This window comes from Chrysochloris asiatica, unplaced genomic scaffold (genome assembly GCF_000296735.1).
Source record: "Chrysochloris asiatica unplaced genomic scaffold, ChrAsi1.0 scaffold00006, whole genome shotgun sequence".
NCBI lineage: Eukaryota > Metazoa > Chordata > Mammalia > Afrosoricida > Chrysochloridae > Chrysochloris > Chrysochloris asiatica.
The window spans coordinates 33,362,836-33,385,362 of NW_006408524.1; the positions used below are offsets into that span (position 1 = coordinate 33,362,836).

At 36.2% G+C, this 22,527-nt stretch overlaps 1 protein-coding gene across 2 annotated transcripts in view; it reads right to left on the reverse strand.

Annotated features, from left to right (window-relative positions):
• Positions 1-9,104: 9,104 nt before the first annotated feature.
• ITGB8 (integrin, beta 8) overlaps positions 9,105-22,527 on the reverse strand; it is a 117,216-nt gene continuing 103,793 nt past the window's right edge. The window contains exons 11-15 of one of the 2 annotated variants that reach the window (XM_006832228.1): positions 20,188-20,593; positions 15,526-15,751; positions 13,845-13,951; positions 9,655-9,818; positions 9,105-9,551 (exon numbers count right to left, since the gene is read on the reverse strand). In XM_006832228.1, coding sequence (XP_006832291.1) covers positions 9,429-9,551; positions 9,655-9,818; positions 13,845-13,951; positions 15,526-15,751; positions 20,188-20,593 — 1,026 coding nt within the window. In that variant the 3' untranslated portion in view covers positions 9,105-9,428. The remainder of the gene's footprint in view (positions 9,552-9,654; positions 9,819-13,844; positions 13,952-15,525; positions 15,752-20,187; positions 20,594-22,527) is intronic. The other variant, XM_006832227.1, reaches the window with a different exon arrangement.

Consider the following 22,527-nt stretch of genomic DNA (forward strand, 5'->3'; position numbering starts at 1 on the left):
AGCATTATGGTAAGTTGTTGTTGTTGTTATGTGCCGTGGAGTCGGTTCCGACTCATAGTGACCCTGCACAGGGTTTCCGAGCTTGTTAATCTTTACAGGAACAGAACGCCTCATCTTTCTCCCGCGGAGCAGCTAGTAGTTTCGAACTGCTGACATTGCAGTTCGCAGCTCGATTCGTAACCACTATGTAAGTTGTGGTAAGTATACATATATAACAAAACTTTGTCTTTTCCAACATTTTTCACATGTATAATTCATTACTGTTGATTATATGAATCTTGTTGTGTAAGCTTCACCCATCTCTGTTGATAAATCTTCCCATCACTGGTACCAGGAGCTCATGGGTCCTCTAAGTAATGACTTACTGTTATCCCCATCCCTTCCTCCCTTGGTAACCATAAATAAGCTTGTGTCTCTATATATTTGCCGGTTTTGGTTATATCATATAGGTGTGATCAGACAGTATTTGCTTTTTTGTTAATTACTTCACTTTGCATGTTTTCAAGTTCCAAACATGTTGTAGCATGTCAGCACTTCATTTCTCTTTCTGGCTGATTAATATTCCATTGTATGTATATATCACATTTTATTTATTCATTAAGCTGTTGATGAAAATGGATTGTTTTCACCTTTTATTTCCTTCTCTTTTGCTATGCATTGGTATGCTGAGACTCATTTTCCCTTTCCCAAATCAACAGCTGTAGTGTAATTAATTACTTAATATGGCTCCTCCCACCTAGGCCTAGCTATATTCCAACATCTCTGGGTGGTGTAAATGGTTTGTACTCATCTTGTAACCTAAAGGAGTCCTGGTGTGGCGCTGTGGGCTAATGCGTCAGACTGCAAAGTCGTTTGAACTGCAACGTCAGTGGTTCAAGCTCACCAGCTGCTCCTCGGAAACCCTATACAGGGTCATTATGGGTCACAATCAACTCGACCACACTTAACAACAACAACTAACTTAAAGATTTACAGTTCAAAGAATCCCAGCAGTGCTGCTGAAGAAAGGCTTGTGATCTACTTCTGTAAAGATTGGTGTTGCTTTGTTTCACTGAGTTGATTCCAGCTCACAGTTACGCTATATGACAGCATAGAAGTTCCCCATAGGGTTTCCTAGGCTATAGTCTTTGCAGGTCTATTCTCCAGTGGAATCACTGGCGGGTTTCAGTCAGCAAAACCCTATTGAGCCATTTTTCTTTGTAACACATGGACTCACTATGAGTTAGTGTCAACAGGTCCTGTTTATTTGCTATGATCCAGCCTTCAGTGTGGGTGTACTGGTGAACATATAACCTACAGTTATGGTCTTTTGATACTAGTTTCACTCTTTATCTTAATGATTCTCAAATTTTATCAGGCATCAGAATTACTTGGAGAACTAGTTAAAACACAGGTTGCTGGGTCCCCATTCCCAGAGATTCTGATACAGAAGGTCTGACATAGTGCCCAAGAATTTGCATTTCTAGCAAGTTCCCAGGAGATGGTGATGTTACTGGCCAGAGGACATTCTTTAGAGAATATCCAGTATTTAATAGGGAAAAAAGCAAAAATAAAATAAATGTACTTGTAAGGGCAAATTAAGATATTCTTAAGTAGACAATTACTTTTTTAAAAGGCTTTAATGGTTGTTAAATGGAACTTCATAATGATAAAGAAAAAGAATCATAGTGTTTACCAAAACCCAATCAAGGGTTTCCTCTGTCACCACTGTTGTTGTGTGCCATAGAGCTGTAACTACTTATGACCTTAAGGCAATTTGACTTCAGAGAGAAATCTAAACAGCAGTGGGCTCTGAGTACTAAATAATGCACCACACCAAATAAGTGCCAGGTTGAAAGACAAGACACCTTTGAGCTTTCTCTTATAGTCTGCCAATGCTTCTGTGACTTATGATCAGAATAGTCACATATGGATAATTACGTTAAATAAGGATCTTACCTTTCAATTGAGTTTACTTTTATAGTAGTTGAAAGTGTGATCATTGACATACTCAACAATTTCCCTGCCATCATTTTGACTGGACAAGAATTTTAGTGGTTAGGATTTAATCTGGAATTACGGATCGGCAAAAACAATTTAGTCCATGAGAATGAATTGAGAGTTTTAGTCAGAAGTCTGCAATCCCTTTTGGAGTTGGCATCAGATTCTGCTCTGAATAAATCCTTTACGGCTTATACTCAACGGTCTCCAGATTCTCTCAAGTCTTCTTAAAGCAGTTCATAGTCTCTCCGTTCCTACTTTTGTTTAGACTTTCACTTCCTTATGAAAAGTCTCCAAACTTGCTTCATTGACTCCTTTTTAACATAATTTGGAATGACCTTGTATTTTATGATTGTTGTATTGCTAAGTGTCACCAAGTTGGTTCCAATTCATAGGAAAACTATAGGGTTTCTGAGTACATTTGGTGGGTTTGAACTGCCAACATTTTAGTTACCAGTGCTTATCTTAGTAACATCTATCCTCACAATATATATGATCTTTTTTTTTTTAATGGAAAGGAAACCAGATGGCACTACCATCTTGTCACCCATAGCATTGATCAGCATTTAGTCCTGGAACCACATTTAGCTGCAAAGGAGTTTAAATCTTGCTGTGTGCTCTGCTGGAAATCAAGAGGCTACGATTACGAAGGAAAGTGAAGAATAGGCCTCAAACAACACTCATAACAAAATCAGGACTCTGAATCTGTAATCAATGTCACCAAAGAAAGTGTATACAAATTGTTGAATGGAAAACTAATGTGCTTTGTAAACTTTCACCTGTTACAATAAAAGGTTTAAAAAAAAACACAAAAAAACACCCCAAAAGCAACAATAAAAAAGCTTGTAGCCCAAGCCCAACTGGGGTGAGTTCTCCATAATGAACACTTTGCGAGACCTTTTGATCTCTTTCATCCTCTCTCTCCAGGACAGACGTTCTATCTAAAGATGTGCTGCACATACCTTTTTCTTCAAAGTATAAAAGTTCCTAAAGGGCAGGGAATCAATCTGTCTACATACTTTAGTCAGTTTTGTTTTGTTTGTTTAAATGATTCACCTCTAACCTCCTTTGCTTCATAGTCTCTCCTAGGTTAAATAAAGGAAATCATAGTGCATGGGTATTTAATAACTATCAATTGTTTAAAATGTGGCTTTAAGAAAAATTGAAGTTCACGAACACATTAAATGTGTATCAAAGTGATAGCAGACATCTCTGACAGCTAAAAGAAGCCTGTGGTTTAATTGTTTAGCTATTCTTTCAGCTCAATGTGCTTAGTACTGTCCTTTCTGTTCCCACTGTTGGGCAGCTATCAAAAGGGAAATAATATAATTAAAAGAACCTCACTTTCAAGTTTTGTTAAATACATGAGAAATGAATTTCATTATCAGTGGCCCTACAATTTTCCTGAAGTCATGCATTTTTGAGAATGTGTGATATGTTCTGACATTGACAATGTATGACTGTTATTCCATTTCCTCACTTGACACTGTGCAGTCAACTGGATTCATAGAGGGTCATGCAGCGCATTGTGCAAATAGAGAAACATTCAGAGCATTCTTCGATCTTTACATTTTTTATTTCAAAACATTAAATTTCATATTGATTAACACCTACTATTAAACAGAATGATGCATTAATGAAATGCCTTGTCATAACGAGTATAAGCTCTGTTAGAAAAATAAACATCTCACAACAAACGACAGTGTCAGCTCCTTAATAAATACATCGAACAGAAGTTAGTAGTCAATCAGAGCTACATGAAGAGGTCCATGGTACATTATGTGACATTAACATATTCACCAATTTTTCAAATTATTTAAGGCAATTTAACTTTATGTATAATTCAAAGCCAAAAACAATAAGAAATATTTCAATGAGGACTTGTTTCTTTCTTGGAGTTATTTTATATTCAAAGATTTTAATTTAAAAATACATTGTATATTAATTTTTTTTTTTTTTACAAAGACAGTACATGTTAAGTGAAACAAACCAAAGTTATGTTATTAATTTATTTTTAAACATTTTTATCTATTTTTTTTTTGCAAAGGTTTAAAAACTTTAACAAAGTAGCCAGTAAATGTAAAATTATTTTCAAGATTTGTTAAATACATGCAAAAGGAATTTAAATATCAATATGTGCAAATTTATTTCTGAAAATTTAGAATGAAAATATTTTATATTTACTATTTTTAACATAATCTGTGTACCTACTTATCTTTGTGTGTAATTTTATTAAACTTGCATGTATCTGTGGGACTGTGTAAACTTGATACATTTTACATAAATCACAGATTTTCCTTTCCTAAAGATTGCAGCGTGGTATTTTATATTGTTGTGTCAGACATCTTCCGTTTAAGAAGCTTGTTGCAGAGGCTGTTGTTGTCGTTGTGACGTACCATCGAGTCAGTTACGACTCACAGTGACCCTGTATAGAGTTTCCAAGGAGTAGCTGATGAATTTGAACCGCCCACCTTGCGGTTCGAACCGACCTTGTGGTCCAGTGCATTATCCTGCAGCTACACCAGGACTCCTTGTTACAGAGGCTAGAAACCTGATTAATAGAAATAGCTTACAAAGATACATCTTATGCAGAAAAGTATTCCAGGTAGATAAAAAGCATAGTGTTATCACTCGCAGGTATTTTACTGACAGCTGCCCAGATGGCTGAAAAAGCATGCCATATCATTCAAATAAGTTAAATCTGCATTATATGATAGTCATTACATGGGTTTAAAGGTAAATTTACTACAGACAAAGGGAAAAAAAATCAAATGCAAGAATAGAAGTGACAGAAGAATAAAATTAAAGTAGGCGGATCCAAGAGAAAAGCTGCTTGCCACAGCTTGGATTGGTTATATCACATTTTTCTTCTCTCATAGACATAAAACATGTAAGATGCTGCAAAATCTAATTATGATGATTTTGTGTAATATTTGTTTCCAGTTTTTATTTATGTTTAAAAGTGAGATGATCTTATAAAAGCATCCTTTTAGAAAGGAACTGAAAAATAAAAAAAATATTAACAAAAATCGGGCAGAAAGCTACTTATTCTTGTCAGTTAAAGGGAAGAAACAAAACCCACTACCACTGAGTTGATTCTAACAAATAGTGACCCAATCTAGGGTTTCTGGGCTATACGTCTTTATGGGAGCAGACAAGACAGTCTCATCTTAATCCTTCAGTGCTGCTGGTGTATTTGAACCTTGTGGTTAGCAGCCCAGCACTAAATTTAACTTAGGGTTTGCTAAAACAATAGCCACTAGCATAAAAAAACATAAACAGGACCCCGAAAGAGTTTTTATAGCCAAAAATCAACCTGATGTGAGCTCATATAAGACTTCTGGGCACCATTTAAAATTAGATGTGATTTAGCCTGAATTGAAAATTGGCTTCACTTGTCATAAATGGATTCTCAAATATTTATAAGAAAAGGAATACCCTATACCCATTTACATGTGTCTAAAGATGAATTGTTGTTGTTCTGACACACAGCAACCCAGTATAGGGTTTCTGAGAAGCAGCTGCTGAGTTTTAACCACCCACCTTGTGGTTCAAACTGAACTTGCATTCGAGTGCTTATCCTACAGCACCACACCAGGCCTGATTAGTGTAATATTTATTCATGAACAACATTAAATACTGTACTTAAGATATCAATAACTGCAAGATACATTCCAATTTTAGAGATGTGAAACTGAAAAAGTAGGTGTCTTAGAATCATTGAAATATGAATATGGATTTGTATAATCAAACAATAAATACAAGTAAGGCAAAGAATTATAAAAGAAAAGAGAAATGATTTAAAAGAATGTTAATTCTACATTGCTTTCAAAAATATGTTTATATATATCATGAAATATATTCTTTAAGGTCATTAAATTAAATTAAATATTAAGAGCAAATAAAACAAAATAAAATGTGCACATGATTAACTCCCCAAAAGTTGAATTTCACTTGAAACTTTCATGAAAACTTGTATATCTCAAAATCTTTCAAAACTGAACGAAATTCTAACAGTTGTGAAATTTTTAACTTTTAGTTTTTCCCTGATCTGTCTTGGTTCAGGAACATACAGTCAAATTAGTTTAAAAATCAATAAAAGATGTTTGAAATGAAACACCTATGTCATATTTTTAAATTCAACTATTTTTCACAATTTGACTTATTGAGGTTGAAGCTTTAGGGCAATCTCTTGGAATACAAAAGTACAAAAGTAGGCCTGAGAAAAGGAAGGAAACATTTACACTGAATCTTACCTAGTCTACCAAGTGCCATGATGAATCAAAAACTAAATAAATAAAAGGGATAATTGCAAGGAGAGAAAATTTCAGTGTCTGAAATCCATATTTTGGTGTCACCTGAATGCATGTTGTCATAGATAAATATTTTCATTAGGGATTAAGTAAATTTATAAAACGATTTGGAATTTATTCTTTGGTGACCTAATGCATCTGATGTATTCAATAATTTTATATTTTCACTTTAGAAAATTTTGCTGCCAGAGATTTCTATCCTATTTAATCTTAGAGTTTGGGGAGGGCAGAGAGGAGCTATTTTCATAAGCCAAAGATGAACACATAGTAAGGACATAATCAGATCCTTGGTAAAATTTTGAGTCTTCCAGAGAATGTCTACAGCTTAATTAACATGAATAATTTTCAAAAATACATCAAATGTTTATAAATCCACATGTACTGAAGCATAAATATGTCCTCAGAGAAATAAGATGAATAGTTACATTGTAGTGTATATTTCACACATTTAAATATTACATCAAGAGCACAAAAATGCTGTCATACTGAAAGTGTTATTCAAGCTCTTAATTTTGTTAAAAACTTAAAAATCTCATTAATTGTATTTGATATCAATGAATCTCAAAAGGCTCCCCTTGCTATATTAGTTGAAAATAGGCACTATTTACATAAATTACTTAATCTAAAAATACCCTGTTTTCCCTTCTCATTTAAATTAGTTCTAACTTGTCAAATATTAACTCTCTTCTTACAAACTATTACACAGGAAAATATCAATGATTCAAGTAAAATACTAGATCTTTACGTAAGAAAGCACAAGACATCAACAACATAGCTATGGTCATCATCTAACACTGACTTGCCTATCAGGAAGTCTGTTCCTTCCAGCCTTGGTTCACACATTATTAAGTTAGTGCAAACTAGAGAGGGCGCAAAGAATCTATGAAACCTTGATTTCTCAGGATTCAATGTTACTATGCTCTTTTGAATAGTTTTATTCCATAAGGAAAATATTTTATCAAACTTGTAATGCTCAGTTTATAAACTGTCAGCATTTTAATTAATAGATGGATTCCAAATTTTCCTTTTATGGGGTTTTTCAAGCACCCATTTACTTTTCTTTTGGAAAAACAAAAACAAAAAAATGCTATGTGTAATAATCAGGCTGCAAGATGTGAAATTTACGTTACCCTTGCTACTGCAGGACTGAATGACGTCAGTGTCCACACTCTCATTTTGGGAAGGGAATGCTGTTCAATTTAGCTTTATATTTGCTGAGCTAGTGGAGTTTCTTTGTTGGTTCCAGAACAACTTACTACAAGCTTGTCAGTCCTCTTTAGAGTAGAATATGGGGTGAGCGCTAGTCTTCATTAAATGCAACTATCTAACGTTTTGATTTTTAACCCAAGTGCTGGAAGACAGCAAATCTGGGAAGATTTAATTATAAGAAGATATTTTAAATAAATTATTTTGTTATTATAGACACGGCTCTGTATTGTACAATTGCATATATGACCATTGGATGGCAAGCCAATAAAATCAGATTTAGTAAATCCACAGGAATATGGTAATTGTTAAGAAATATCCATTGAATAAGAATTAGAAACTTCCTGCCTCTGTGTCAAGTTCTGGGTTTGAGCATTGTACCATTTTGGGTACAATGCTCAATAGCTCTGATGTGAACAGGTTTCCCTGGAGTTATGAAATACTGGAGTCTCTTTGTCTTGATTATCACGAAAGGCTAGAAGTGAGTTATGGATAATTCAGCTTGAATGACTCTTTTCTTCTTTGTTTTGAATTGTTCACATGCTTAAATACTTGAGACCAGTAAATCACATTTGAAAATATTTGCCTAATTGAATGTTTTAAAGATTCCAAGAGGTAGCATGATATTGTGCAATGAGCACTGGCCGGCCAACATGACAGATGTGTTTTTTTTAATGCCGTTACTATCACTGGTGTGTTTTTGGAGAAACCATTTAAATTTTCTGAGTCTCAGTTCTCTGACTAATCAAAAGCATGAGTTAATATAGTTCTAAGTTATCCTCTAGCATCCTCCAATTTTATACTGCTATGGATTCTAGAGAGATGGGGTGAATCAGGGAAGTATTTTCCTTAGGCTGCACTGAAGAGAAAAATAATGTTTTTCATTAGAAAAATATTGATATCTACTTGGAGTGAAAATTTAAGAGCATTCATTCAAAAGTAGGGTACTCTGCTTGATGGTGGAATTTCAATCTATCTTGTGAATTTCAGTTTACTGATGTAAGAAGTGAACTGGTGAAATAATCTATCCAGTTTACCAGTTAGAAGACACAAAACTTTACATCTGCAAACAGTGAAACTATGCAGGTTTTGATGATACATTACAGTGTCCCTTATTAAACATTCAGTTTGAAAAACCAGTCATCTAGTTAAGTGACATTGTATTGTTAGGTTTTTACAGCAGTAGTAATTTAGCACTTGTTTAGTCCAGTCATCTGTGACATATATAAACGTATCCTGTAAGAAATAAAAACAAAACAAAAAATGTAAAGAGGAGAAAATGCTGTAGTTAGTTTTCGTCTTATGAAAACAACACCACCACCACAAAAACAAAACACACACACATACACACATGCATAAAAACTACAGTTTCAAAAGCTACATCCCTTACTGCGAGATTAAGAGTCTATCTGTCCACCTGTTGAACAAGTGAAACACTCACCACTTACTAGCTGTTCTTGACTATGCACTGCCAATTGCTGAAGTGGTTGGCAAAATTAGTATAAGTGACTAACAATTTTGTTTTTCATCCACATGTTCAGTGCAGGAAATGCTGTACCCTTATAGTGACACAATGCTGAAAGTCTCACAGCATGTCTCTCTCTAGGAAGCTAGGAATGGGTTACCTGTAAAGTGTAATCAGTGCTCATCAGATGATCTACATTCTATGCTGACCGCAATAAGTTATATATTACAGTAAAGTGCTACAATGACACTCGTCTCAAACAGTAGTAAGACACATGATTCTATGAAAATCTCAGCAGCTCTGTGAGTCACATTAGATGAGGAAGCTGGCAGTCTTCATTGGAGTATGCAACCAGCAACTGCCATGGCCTTGAATATTGAGGCTCCTCCTGTGACTTCAAATATTATCATTTTTAGGAGCAATTATTACAAGTTCAGTTTCTCACAAAGTACTTTATATCTTCTTTAGTAGTTGCACCTGAAAGTTTCATGAGCATTTAATTTGCTGAAATCTATTTTTATTTCTTCAGGCTTCTCACGTTGGTAGGTTACTGCTCTTGTACAGACACTATGCAGAATCAACTTATCCTTTGTGGAGAAAAAAAAATGGGATTATTTAATTAAAGACCTAAGTGTTTACAACTAGATAATAACATATTGATAGCAATTGTTTTTTCTTAATTTCACTAACCTTTTTTGAGGTTGGCCCTCTATAATCTACTGAGGACTTGATTTTATTACTACTCCATTGTAGTATCACCTGTCTAACAATAAGGACCTTAAGCAAGCCAATCAAGAATGTCACTATAAAGATGATGAAAAATATTCTCAAATAGCTGGGGCTAGAGAAACATTCTGTAATGAAACAAACAAGCAAATGGATTAAAACATTGGAATCAGTAAAGCAAAGGTTTCTAAAAGTAAATCACATTAAACATCCAACTTAATATGACAAGTTGTTGTTGTTAAGTACCGTTGAATCGGTTCCAATTCATAGTGACCCTGTTTAGTTTTCAAGGAGCAGGTAGTGAGTTAGAACCACCGATTTTGTGGTTCAAATAGACCTTGCAGTCCAGTACATTAACCTACAGCAGCAGAGATATTTGCAAGTCGGCATTTTTCAAAACAGGGAATGCTGTTACTCATTATTGTTGACTCAAAAGGCAAACGCTTTAATTTTTATTATATATTTATTATTAAAACGTTTTTAATACAAAACCTGCCTTTGTGGATATTATCCACAATTTAGGTATTTGATAAGATTATCTCTATGCAGTCTGATTTTTAAAATGGCATTAACTGGAATATGTATGCACCCCTTGTTGTTGTTGTTGTTAAGTGCCGTCGAGTCGGTTCCGACCCATAGCGACCCTGTATAGGGTTTCCGAGGGTGTAAATCTTTACGGGAGTAGAAAGCCTCATCTTTCTCCCGCAGAGCGGCTGGTAGTTTCAAACCGCTGACCTTAAGGTTCGCAGCCCGATTCGTAACCACTACGCTACCAGAGCTCCTTAGCCAAACATAATTTTATCGGTGACAGAGAGATCATTTTTATGGTGTACATTATTGATCAATAAGTGAAAAAGGTTTTTTCTTTTTCTTTTTTTTGGTAACAGCTCTAGCCATTAGCATATGTTTCTCTTGTTATGTTCTCTTCAGTTGTTGTATGTTAGTAATGGAAAATAAAGTAAACATTAGCAGAAGTGAAAATCAGTACTACTCTACTAGATGAGTAAATATTTCCTTTGAAATTACTGTGTGCATTTCCACCATTATTACACGTGGCTACTCCAGGATCTAGGAATGTCCAATTTAGGACAAAACACAAATTCCCTCAAGTTTTATTTATTTACTTTTACTTTCCCATTAGTCAAACTTATTCTAAATTGCCTAGAAAAATAAAAAACTCCACTATGTATTCTCTCAAGAACAAATCCCTATGAGCTGGTACAAGAAACGCTGAGTGAAGAGAAGGGGCATGCTAGGTCTCTGTTTTAACTCTAGACTTTTGGCAAACTCTAGTTGGAAACGCTACAGGACTCTCTTGTTAGAGGCAATCTTAATTTAAATGGAACTTGGTTGCGCAATACGCAAATATTCCACAGAACTCTCAGCTGCTTCAGACTCACAAAATCACCTCCTGGCCTGAAGAGTCATGTGTTTCTCCACCCATTTCCCAGAACTTGGGGTCCTCCCCTAAAATGCATAACGGGTTCTCTAGGGAGGGACCCCCAAGGCTTAGAGTAGTATATTACTTAACATTGTTTGATTTGGGTCTGAATTCCTAAGAATGGACAACCATGTTGTTGCATACACCAAGAACGGTGATGAGGGCAAGGAATCCTCCCCAAGCGGGGAGACTTCATAGAGCCAACTTTGCTTTCATTCAATGATAAGGTTCCTTGAGAGAAAGGTGCAAGGGTTGCCTGAGGGCTAAACATTGGAATTGGCGCATCAGATGCATTTGCTGGGCTCCCTTCTTCACCGAAGGAGCTCTGGTAACCTAGTGGTCACGAATCAGGCTCGAATTGTAAGGTCAGCAGTTCGAAACTACCAGCTGTTCTGCGGAAGACAGATGAGGCTTTCTGCTCCCGTAAAGATTTACAACCTCAGAAACCCTGTACAGGGTCACTATGAGTCAGAACCAACTCCACGGCACATAACAACAACAACAACAACTTCTTCACAGATCACATAGGGAATTCGAGTTGCCCTAGTCAAAGGCATTTACCCTCAGGTTCAAATGCTGAACACAGGCCTTGCATCCTGGCAGCCTGTGTCATTTTCCTTGGCTGACTTAGAACTACTCAGTCAGCGAAAGTAGATCCTCAGAGGGGACACGTGGCGTGATCCCACTTACTGGCTTCTAGCCTGGTAGAAGCTTAGCCAGAAAGACCAAAAAAAAAAAAAAAAAAAAAAAAAAAAAAAAAAAAGAGTGTCCACACCTTTATCTCTGCGGTTCTGTCAGGCGTCCATGACTGCTGCTGCTGCTGCGGATTTACAGGCATTATTAACCTCCGTCAATATGCTTCAAAAGACCTCTTTAAAAAGTAAAAAAAAAAAAAAAAATGCCCTTTGAGAATGATTGAATGGATGGATAATGTAAGTGGCTAACAAGTGCCCTTTCCTCTCCTTGCACAATAGTAGTGAAGGGGAGGGGAGCCCCCTAGCTACTGATACACTTTAGCAATATTTCTAATGGGTTAGCGTAGTGGACGTATTCAGGCCGCAAATCTCGCAAATCTACTGTTGCTACAGATGGCTAAACATTTACCCTGATCTATGTCATTTTTCTTGGTACAGGATAGGCAGGGGCCTTTGCTAAGAAGCTTTAAAGGGAAATTGTTGTAAAACCCTTAAGTCCGTGTATGTTTGTTTACTTAACATAACGGACATGTTGATAGCCAGGGCCCGATTTATTAGAAAAGGCCCTCAACTTTCTGTAGCGGTTGTTGCACTCCAGCTGGCTGCACATGGGGCCCCTTCCAAAGCCAAATTCATTATGGTTTAAGTCAGTGTGCTTAGGAGAGAAAAAGGAAATACAACTTTGACGAAAGCCTGTTCTGTGCACTCTATCTAAGAGCTGGAATTATTTGTATAGCTTGGAGAAAAGACTTGAAATAATAGTAGTGACAGTTATGTTTTCATTGAAAAAATAGTTTCAAGCTTAATTTTTAAATCAGCTATAGTTCAATACCACCGTTGAAAAATGGATGCTGCCCTTTTGGATGCAAATGAGCTTTGTCAGAAAATAGTCTACAGGCATATCTGTCACTTATAGGTCACCTGATAGTTTACATACTTCTCACACACCTCTTGAGGGCTAGTATCATTCTCTTTGTCCCTGGGTGGTACAATTAGTAGTAGCTTGTTCAGCTGCCAGCTGAAAGGTTGGAGGTTTTAAGTCCATCTAACAGCACCTCAGAAGAAAGGTCTGGTGAACTAGACCCTAAAATTACTTATTCAAAATTCTGTATGTTCAACTCCTAAGACCCATGTGGTCACCATGAGTTGTAATTCACTAGATGGTAAATGGCTTTTTAAACATTATTGCCTCTGCTTTATAGATGAGGAAACTGATAGTTATTATTGCAGGATGCCAAATATTTCTTAACTAATACTTCTAAGGGGAACACAGTGACTCCATAGGATTAGCATTTGACTGTGACTCACAAGGTTTGTGGTTTGAGCCCACCAACTGCTCTGCAGAAGAAAGTGAGTCTTTCTCCTCCTGCAAAGATTTAAAACTTTGGAAACCCTATACAGGGTTATCATGAGTTGGAGATGACTAGAACGCACTTAAAGACAACAATACTGTTAAAGGGACATAGCTTAAGAAGGTCTTCAGACTAAAAAATTCTATACCTCTTCCTTTCTGTCATATTAAAAACCATTCACTCCTAAACTGTATTTATATCAAAATAAAAAATTTCTAAGAAAAAGAGAACCTTTGAAGTTAGTTTTCAGTAGCAGACCACTGTTACTTAGAATCTTTTGTTTTCACCTGAAGCATGAAAGTAAACGTTGGCTCTATACAACGAAGGTTAGATCTTTAAGCAAGTTTGGTTATGAAGGAATATTCTGGCTCTACTGAACTGTCTATAGTGGTGAAATGGTTCACTTAGGCCTCTGTAGTTGATCTATTTGGATGCCCTTCCACTGAGGTCTATGGAATGGGAATTTAGCTGAATAATTATGAGTGAAGATCTAACAACTCAGCTGAATTAAGAAGAACATACTTGGGTATAAAGTGTTCCATCTCTGGAATAGTTAAGCATTTGAAGCAACTAGTTCTGTTTTAAAATGGCTAACTATGAACCCTTTTCAGAATGTAACCTACTGTAGATACTCTTCAATACTTTGATTATTAAGCTTTTGTTTACCTGATGTTTGGTCCACAGAATGCTGTTCCATGAGAGCACATGAGGTTCTACACTGATCAAGTATAGCCTGAGAGAGATTGTGAGGGTGAAGACATTGCATGCAATTCCTGTAAGGGAAGGTAGGCAGAAGCAAAAGCATTTATTCATTGAAAAACTTGCAGCTTGGAATATTTTCTATGAGAAACAAAATAGCAAAATAAAATACTGCTTTAGGACAACAGCCTTTTAAAACTAGGACAAAAGGCTATGCAACTTATTTGTAATCTTGAATAAAATTAATACTGTAACAAAGTGACGTTCTAGTAACTTATTAAATTTACTAAAATAATAAAGAAAATCAAAATAATGATATCACTATATTGGGAAGAAAATATCTAGAAAATGGATAATATACACTTAACCATAAATTAGCTAATTAATTGTATAGGTGTTTTGGAAGACTAACAATATATTTGTTGTTGTTGTTGTTGTTAGTTGCCATCAAGTAAGTATCAACTCATAGTGACCCTACACACAAGAGAATGAAACACTGCCCTGTCCTGGGCCAACCTCACAATTGCTGCCACGTTTGAGCCTATTACTACTAGAAAAATTTAGCAATGATAGACAGCTCAAACTTTGGTCAGGTTTAATCATGTTTCAATACTGTACTTTAAAATGAATTAGCTAAATTATTATAGCAAAATCAAACACGCATTTGCAAAACAATGAAAAAGGATCCACATCTCATACCGTATATAAAAAATAACTCAAGATCAAAGACCTAAATGTAAAGCTTAAAACCTAAATGTATAACTTAAGACCTGTATGTAAAACTTAAAACCTAAATGTGTAACTTAAAACCTATATGTAAAACTTAAAACCTAAATGTAAAGCTATAAAAACCATCAAAGAAAAAACAGGGACAAAGTTAGGGACCTTAATGCATGTCATTAAGACATAACTGTCAGACATAACTGAAGATTCACTAACAGCAGAAGACCAAATAGATGGCTGAGGTCTCCTTAAAATTAGACACTTATGCAAAACAAATGATTCTATCAGAAACATAATAAGAGAACACACAGACTAGGAATTTTTTTTTGTCAAGGACATATCAAACAAAGGACTAATCTCTAATATTTTTAGAAAATTTCAGCACCACTGTGAGTTAATGCACCAGAATGCAAAGTTGTTTGAATTGCAAGGTTGGCGGTTCAAGTTCACCAGCCGCTCCTTGGAAACCCTATAGAGGGTCACTATGGGTCGGAACCAACTCAATGGCACTTCACAACAACAACAAAAAGACAAAACAAGCTTGCAGTCTAGCACATTAACCCATAGCTCCACATGAGGCCTCCAAGGTCACTGAGACACAGAAAATTTCAGCCACTTCCCCTGAAGCATACAACTAGCTAATATTAAACTGGAAAGCAGGCAGGCCCTAACTTTAAGAAGCTATTCCATAAATGATAAGATAGTGATTGCCTACATAAAGTTTGATGCTTTCACCGTTCTCTAATAGCCAAAGATGAGAACCCACATCTCCCAATTCCTAAAACTCCTCATTCAATTGTTTCTTGGCATGATGGTAACATTTTATTTGCAGGAAAAGATCCAGCCTCTACCAAGCTTTAGGAAGGCAGAATGTTAAAGTAACAAAAGCACTATTACACATGTTTGGTGGCAGGGAAAAACGCACCAGTTTCCATTGCAGGCTGGGTTGCAGGTAGGACAGTGTTCACAGAAACGCCCAATGCTCATGGGATCCGTGCACTCGCATCTGCCACACACACAAGTGCCTCTCCCACTGCACACTTGGCCTTTTGAGTTGACACAGTGTTGGGCTGATGTTAATGGACATTGGCACCAATCCCCTTCCCAGCCACTGTAGCATCGACACCGGCCAGCTTCACATTCTCCATGACCTGCAACAGAGACACTCCAGGACCTAAGGTGTGTGGAGCCATCGACTTTGTGAAGCATTCCCAAACCTGCATTCTCTCGGGTCTCCATGAGAACACACTGACAGTCCAGTGAATGGAAGCAGCATCGTTTCCTACTTTCCTGACACACACCGTTGCCAGGCTTTGTGAGCATCTGCAAAAATATAGATCGTTTCCCGATTCGAGTACATTGTGCTGACAAGTATGAAGTTGGCCCCTGCTGGGGTTGCTGCCTGACTACTTGAACATCACTGTACACTCAGGTTTAAATGACAAAGACACAAGTATAAAGAGCTACAAAGGCTGAAGTAATGTTAATTGATTGACTTGAAATCAGAAAAATAAAGGCATGCAATTAATGGCTTCCATAATTTACTCTTTCCTTAAGTAAGTTAAGTCTTTGTGTTATTGCTAAAGCCTGGGACAACTCTGAAGGTCTTCAGTTCCGTTAGTGTTATGTTGAAAGAAAAGATTTCCTGTGAAGCTGAACAAATCCTTTCAGTATCCCAGGGGCATTATTTAGTACGTGAGCATGTCATAAAGTATGCTGTGAGTTGTTGCTATTGTTGTTGTTGTGAAATGCCGTTGAGTTGGTTCCAACCCATAGCAACCCTTATAGGGTTTCCGAGAAGCAGCTGGTGAGCTTGAACTGCCAACCTTGTGGTTCAAAGTGACTTTGCAGTCCAGAGCATTAACCCACAACACCACACCAGGACTCCCAGATCTATCAGCTATGCCATGTAACCAATGTAACCATTTAACCAATGTTTCCACAACTTATTTGTCCACATAAACATCCTGAGACCCTTTGTCTTTTCCATTTAGGACTTACTAACAGGCGTGAGTTGGTTAAATGGTTACATTGGTTAAACGGCATAGCTGATGGATTTTAGACATTAGAAAGTGTCCAAAATTCAGTATAGTTATGTGGATTATAAATCTCCAACTGGGGGAATCTTTTCTAGGGTGACACAGTATTTGTCAACTTTATTTAGCCATAGGCATTCTTCCTTCCCTGCGACCCTCCCTCTTCCATCTCTCTCTCCATTTCTTCCCTCAGTTTTCCCTTGCTTTCCTTTACTGCTAAACATCTCACTGGGTAATTATTTTGTGCAATCTATTGTATCATCTTAATTTGCTAAAATGTAAAACTAATGAGGCCCAAGTCTAATAAATACCTGCTAGGCCTTGTGTGCCTACGAGTAACCAGCTGACCTGCAAACCTGTGATTTCAGTTCCAAAAGGGATTAGTGGAAAAGAATGTGTGTCAATATTATAGTTTGACTGTTATGTACAGGAAATTCAAAGCAGATTCTCAACTGTCTAAGGGTCAGTTGTATTACAGTCAGATAGAAAGACCAGTATATTGATTCTGTTGATATTTCACTATAAACACAGACTGGGATTTTCAGTGTATCTTAGATTTCACTGAGAAATGGACAATAATGAGCAGCAGTCTTAGAATCATTTTCTTGCCCATTCCAATGGGATTAGCTCTAAAAACACCAATTGCTGATTTGTTATAAAACCCCATCCAATACCATGGAGATTGTTCCAACTCATAGCAACCCTACAGCATAAGCATAGAACTGAGTCACAGGGCTGTTGTTATTGTGAAGTGCCATTGAGTCAGTTCCAACTCATAGTGACACTGATAGGGTTTCTGAGGAGTGACTGGTGGCTTGTTTGCACTTCTGTGCTTATCCTACAGTGCCACACCAGGACTCCGTCGGGTGACTGAGACTATAAATCTTTACAGGAGCAGACAGTTTTAACTTCCTCTCACAGTGATCCACTTGCTTTGAGGTTAGTAGCTCAACGTTTAACCCACTGCACCACCAGTGCTTCTTGATTTGTTCTAAAGCCATCTACAATTCATTGTACCCATGATACTAGATACAGTTGATTAATTTTTTTTTTCTTTGTATAAAGTTAAGTGTCATGGAGTATGCTCCAATTCATAGCGACTGTATAGGGTTTCCAAGGAGTAGTTGGTGGATTTGAACTGTCTACCTTGTGGTTAGCAGTCCATCATGGTATGGCACTTCAGGGTAATGTACTGGACTGCAAGGTCAGTTTGAACTGCAAAGTCAGCAGCTCAAGCTCACCAGCTGCTCCTAGGAAACCCTACAAAGGGTCGCTATGGGTTGGAAGTGACTCAACAACACTTAACAACAACATTATGTATAATATATTACATAGTTTATCACATACAATTAATTGCATAGAATAAGCAGACAACTTGCCACCACATATTTCAGTATGTGTGATATAAGGCACATTTTTAACTTATACCAGAATAGAAAACTTTGTTTATAACTTTGTTACTCTCAATATCTTAATGATGATAAAATATTTTAGTTCTTAAATAATTAAAGCAATACTTGTTCACTTAAGAACATACACTAAAAAGGTGTTTCACACCACAAGGATTTAGCACATTGTCAACAGAAATGTCTCACCAGCTGCTCCTAGGAAACCCTACAAAGGGTCGCTATGGGTTGGAAATGACTCAACAACACTTAACAACAACATTATGTATAATATATTGCATAGTTTATCACATACAATTAATTGCATAGAATAAGCAGACAACTTGCCACCACATATTTCAGTATGTGTGATATAAGGCACATTTTTAACTTATACCAGAATAGAAAACTTTGTTTATAACTTTGTTACTCTCAATATCTTAATGATGATAAAATATTTCAGTTCTTTAATAATGAAAGCAATACTTGTTCACTTAAGAACATACACTTAAAAGGTGTTTCACACCACAAGGATTTAGCACATTGTCAACAGAAATGTTCACGCAGAATTGTGATGATAACTAAACCACATTTCCTCCCCTCCCACTATTGTTGAGTGAATTCCAACTCAAACAACCTGCCGAAGAGATGAGAACCTTCCATAGGGTTTCTGAGGCTGTCAATCTTTATGGAAACAGATGGCCACATCTTTCTCACATGGAGTGGCTAGTGGGTTAGAATTACCTTTTTGGCTAGCAGTCCAGTGTTTAACCCACTTGCCACCAGGTTTCCAGTTTATTTCATTAATTTTAAAATAGTTGTTATTGTTGTTAAGTGCCATTGAGTCGGTTCCGGCCTATAGTGATTCTGTGTAGGGTTTCCTAGCAGAGGCCAGTGCACTTGAACCTCCAACCTTGTGGTTCAGATCAACTTTGAAGTCCAGTGCATTAGCCCAAAGCGCCACACCATGACTCCTTTAAAACATTTAATTCTCAAATGTTGTTCACATTTTCTGGAATCTAACCTCTAGGTGGCAGTAAAACGAATAAGCCTAACCATGATATTTTATTTAGCTTTTATTTTTAATAATATGTATTTCATTTTTATTTAGTCAGTGTGTAGTCTCAGAGACTAATCCTCTAGACTACTTATTAAACTAGTATTTTCTTGAAAAATATTCTTCTTTGACAATTCTGGTGGTGTTCTAAAATAAACTGGGGAGGTTTAAATTACTAGACTTACAGTATCATATATAATAATGCATGAATACTTTCTAATTAACTAAAAGCATTTTTAAATAGTCCAATTTCCATCATCCTGAAAGAAATAAAAGACTTGAGGCAAGCTGGAGGTAAAGAGCATTTATCATAATGAATCCTTTCAGAGAAATAAATTACTTACAAAAAAACCGATCCGTTATGAGCAGTAATTTCCTTTTCTGATATACTTTTCCAAAATCAAGGAATGCATGAGAATATCAATTAATTTTTACTCTTAATTTTTCATACATTTCCTATATGGTGGTAGTGGTGGTGGTATGCTGTTGAGTTTGTTCTAACTCATAATGACCCTGTATGCATTTTTCATGGCTGTACATTTTTACAGGAGCAGAAAGAGTCATCTTTCTCCTGAGGAGGAACTGGTAGATGTGAACAGCTGACCGTCCGGTTAGCAGCACAGCTCATAATCTACTATGCTACCAGGGTTCTTTGTTTCCTATATAAACTAAGTTGAAGTACAAATTCCAGAATTATGTGCTGTATATCTGTTGCTGTTGCTAAGTGCAGTCGAGTCGGTTCCGACTCATAGCACATTGTATAGGATTTCCGAGGAGCGGCTAGTGAGTTTGAACTGTAGAACTTGTGATTGATTTCCAGTCCATTGGTGATCCTACAGTGTCACACCAGAAGTCCACATATCTACTGCTGTGTTCTTATTTTATAGTCTTATTTCACAGACTATGAAATTTTGAAGAATAAATTTGGACTCAGTGTTGATAACAGGGAAAGTTGTGATTTAAAGATACTTTAACGTATATGTTCATGTCATTGAGGCTAGTCAACCTGCATGTATAGAATATGAAAACGGTAAATTTTCTACTATTTATATTTTTGCAATTAAAAAATGAAAACAAAAATTAAACTGCATGTATGTATTTACACTCACCAGCACACAGATTTCCATGGTGATATGGACAAGAAAAGTCATCCTTTTCGCAGTATTTTCCATACACGTTTCCAAGCTTTGTTTTGTGACATAAACACCTTCCACAAATGCAAACTCCTCTACCGCTGCAAACAGGTTGATCCTTGTGTGACTTGCAACTCTCAGAAGGAAACTGATCTTCATCAGAATGACATTTATTACCACCGCACTGGAAACAGTTAGCGTCCCAAACAGTCTCGTCTACACATTTTCCTTTCTGTTCTCTGCTATCATCACACTGGCAGCTGCAGTTTCTATGGATATAAACCGTAGTGGTTTCATTGAAACCAATAGGCTTGATTACCGCATAGCTTTTTCCTCCTGTGACATCACAATTTTTCATTGTAACGGTTACACTGAAAAAAACCTAAATTTAAGGGGAGAAGGGAAATACATTTATACTTGATTATTTTTATTTCCAATAATGCCTCTATTAATATTTAGAATCAATAATGCACCATCCCCGAGTAATGGATAATATTAATAAATTACACATGCAATGCAATCCTTTTTATGCCTCTTTTAAGATCATTTATTTTCTAATTAATGAATGAGAGGGTCAAAGGATGTAATGGTTGCTAATTCTTTATATTGTACTTTTAAATGAAGTTGGGTAGGTGCAAGTTTAAGTGTTGACACCACGTTTGGAGTCCTGGTGTGGATATGCACTCTACCATAAAGTCGGTTTGAACTGTAAGCTTGGCAGTTCCAACTCGCCAGCCACTCTTTGGAAACCTACACTGGGTTGCTATGAGTCAGAACAACAAGAATGCTACCTTTCATAATTAATTTATTTCTTGAATTGATTTCCTAGCAAACTTGAGCTAGAATAGATCATTTTCTGGATTCAGTTCTTATAGTCAGGAATTATTTAATTTTCTAGGAACTCTGGTGATGTTGTGGGTTAGGTATTGAGCTGCTAACTGCAAGGTTGGCAATTCAAATCCAGCTTCAGGAGAAAGATGAGGCTGTCTTCTCACCTAAAGATGTATAGACTTGGAAACCCTATGTAGGGTCACTGTAAGTCAGAAGTGATTATATGACAGTGGGTTTGTCTTTGGTTTTTAGAAATCTAATAAGCAAAAGTAAAGGGCTGCTCATCTATAGGTTAACAACCCTTAGATGAGATATTCAAATGAAGTTTTTATCTTCTCATTTTCTAGATACCCAAGTCAAGTTGAGGAGATTACATTTACTTTACACAGGTGTCAATGGAAGAAAACTGAAGACATCTTTCACCACTGCTCACAGTTAAAAGGTTTGGGATGCTCCTTCTTAGATTTTATACATCTCCCACAAAGGTGAGAAGGTTATCTTACTGGGAGATGTGAAGCTACAACTAAGGGGCAGGATGGTAAAAATTGATTTCCATCGTGAATTTGTCAATTCTCTATCCTGTCAAATGTTTCCTTTCCCCTTTTTTTTCACAAAAGGATATTAGTGTAGTGTCTATCTGTATATGCTGACCCATTTTACTGTGTCTGTTTTGTTTTTTGCCCGAGATTAAGACTTGTAATGTATTAACAGATGACCAGCTAAGGAAAAGTCATTGATGTCTTCATATGTCTTTCACTTAAGAAAAAGACCATTCCTATAGCAATGAACAAGATCCTGCCTGATATGACTATTTTCAGAGACTTTGGAAAATGAGAAAGTTATATGTTTCCCCCCCACACTCCATGTTAGACTGAGATCTGTTAAAATTTTAAAATATATTTAATACAGTAACATGCATAATATTATCTAAAAGTTCAAAATTCAGACTTTTATGTTAGCATTATGAATTAGAGATAGTCTCATAATAGCAAAATCACTACAGTTGATGTTGTACTTTAAATCTTTTTGTCTTTAAGTATATGAGAATGAGCAGATGTGCAGGATAATGTGATCACTGCTAATTTTAATAGTAGAGCAAAACTTGGCTTTATACAATTAAAAGGCCATATGACTACCCGTGAGAATCAAACTGTTTATACTACTTGGTTGAATGTGAAGAAGAAGAAGAAGAAGAAAAAAAGAAACAGGTTAAAAAATAAAGAAGAAAGAAAGAAATGGAAGAACTAAGGAAAACCATCCTGCCAAAGCCAAAATTATGAAAGAAAACAAAACAAAACAAAACTACTTCTAAGAGAATAAACCTTGAAAGAAACCTACTACTAACTTTTGCTTGTATGAACGTTTCTCTGTATTTAATGGAAATCAAATTTGTAAACTGGTATATAATGTCTCTCGAAAGAAATCCAGCAAATAAGAAATTAGAAACCTGTTGTTATTTTTAAAATACACATACTATAAATATTA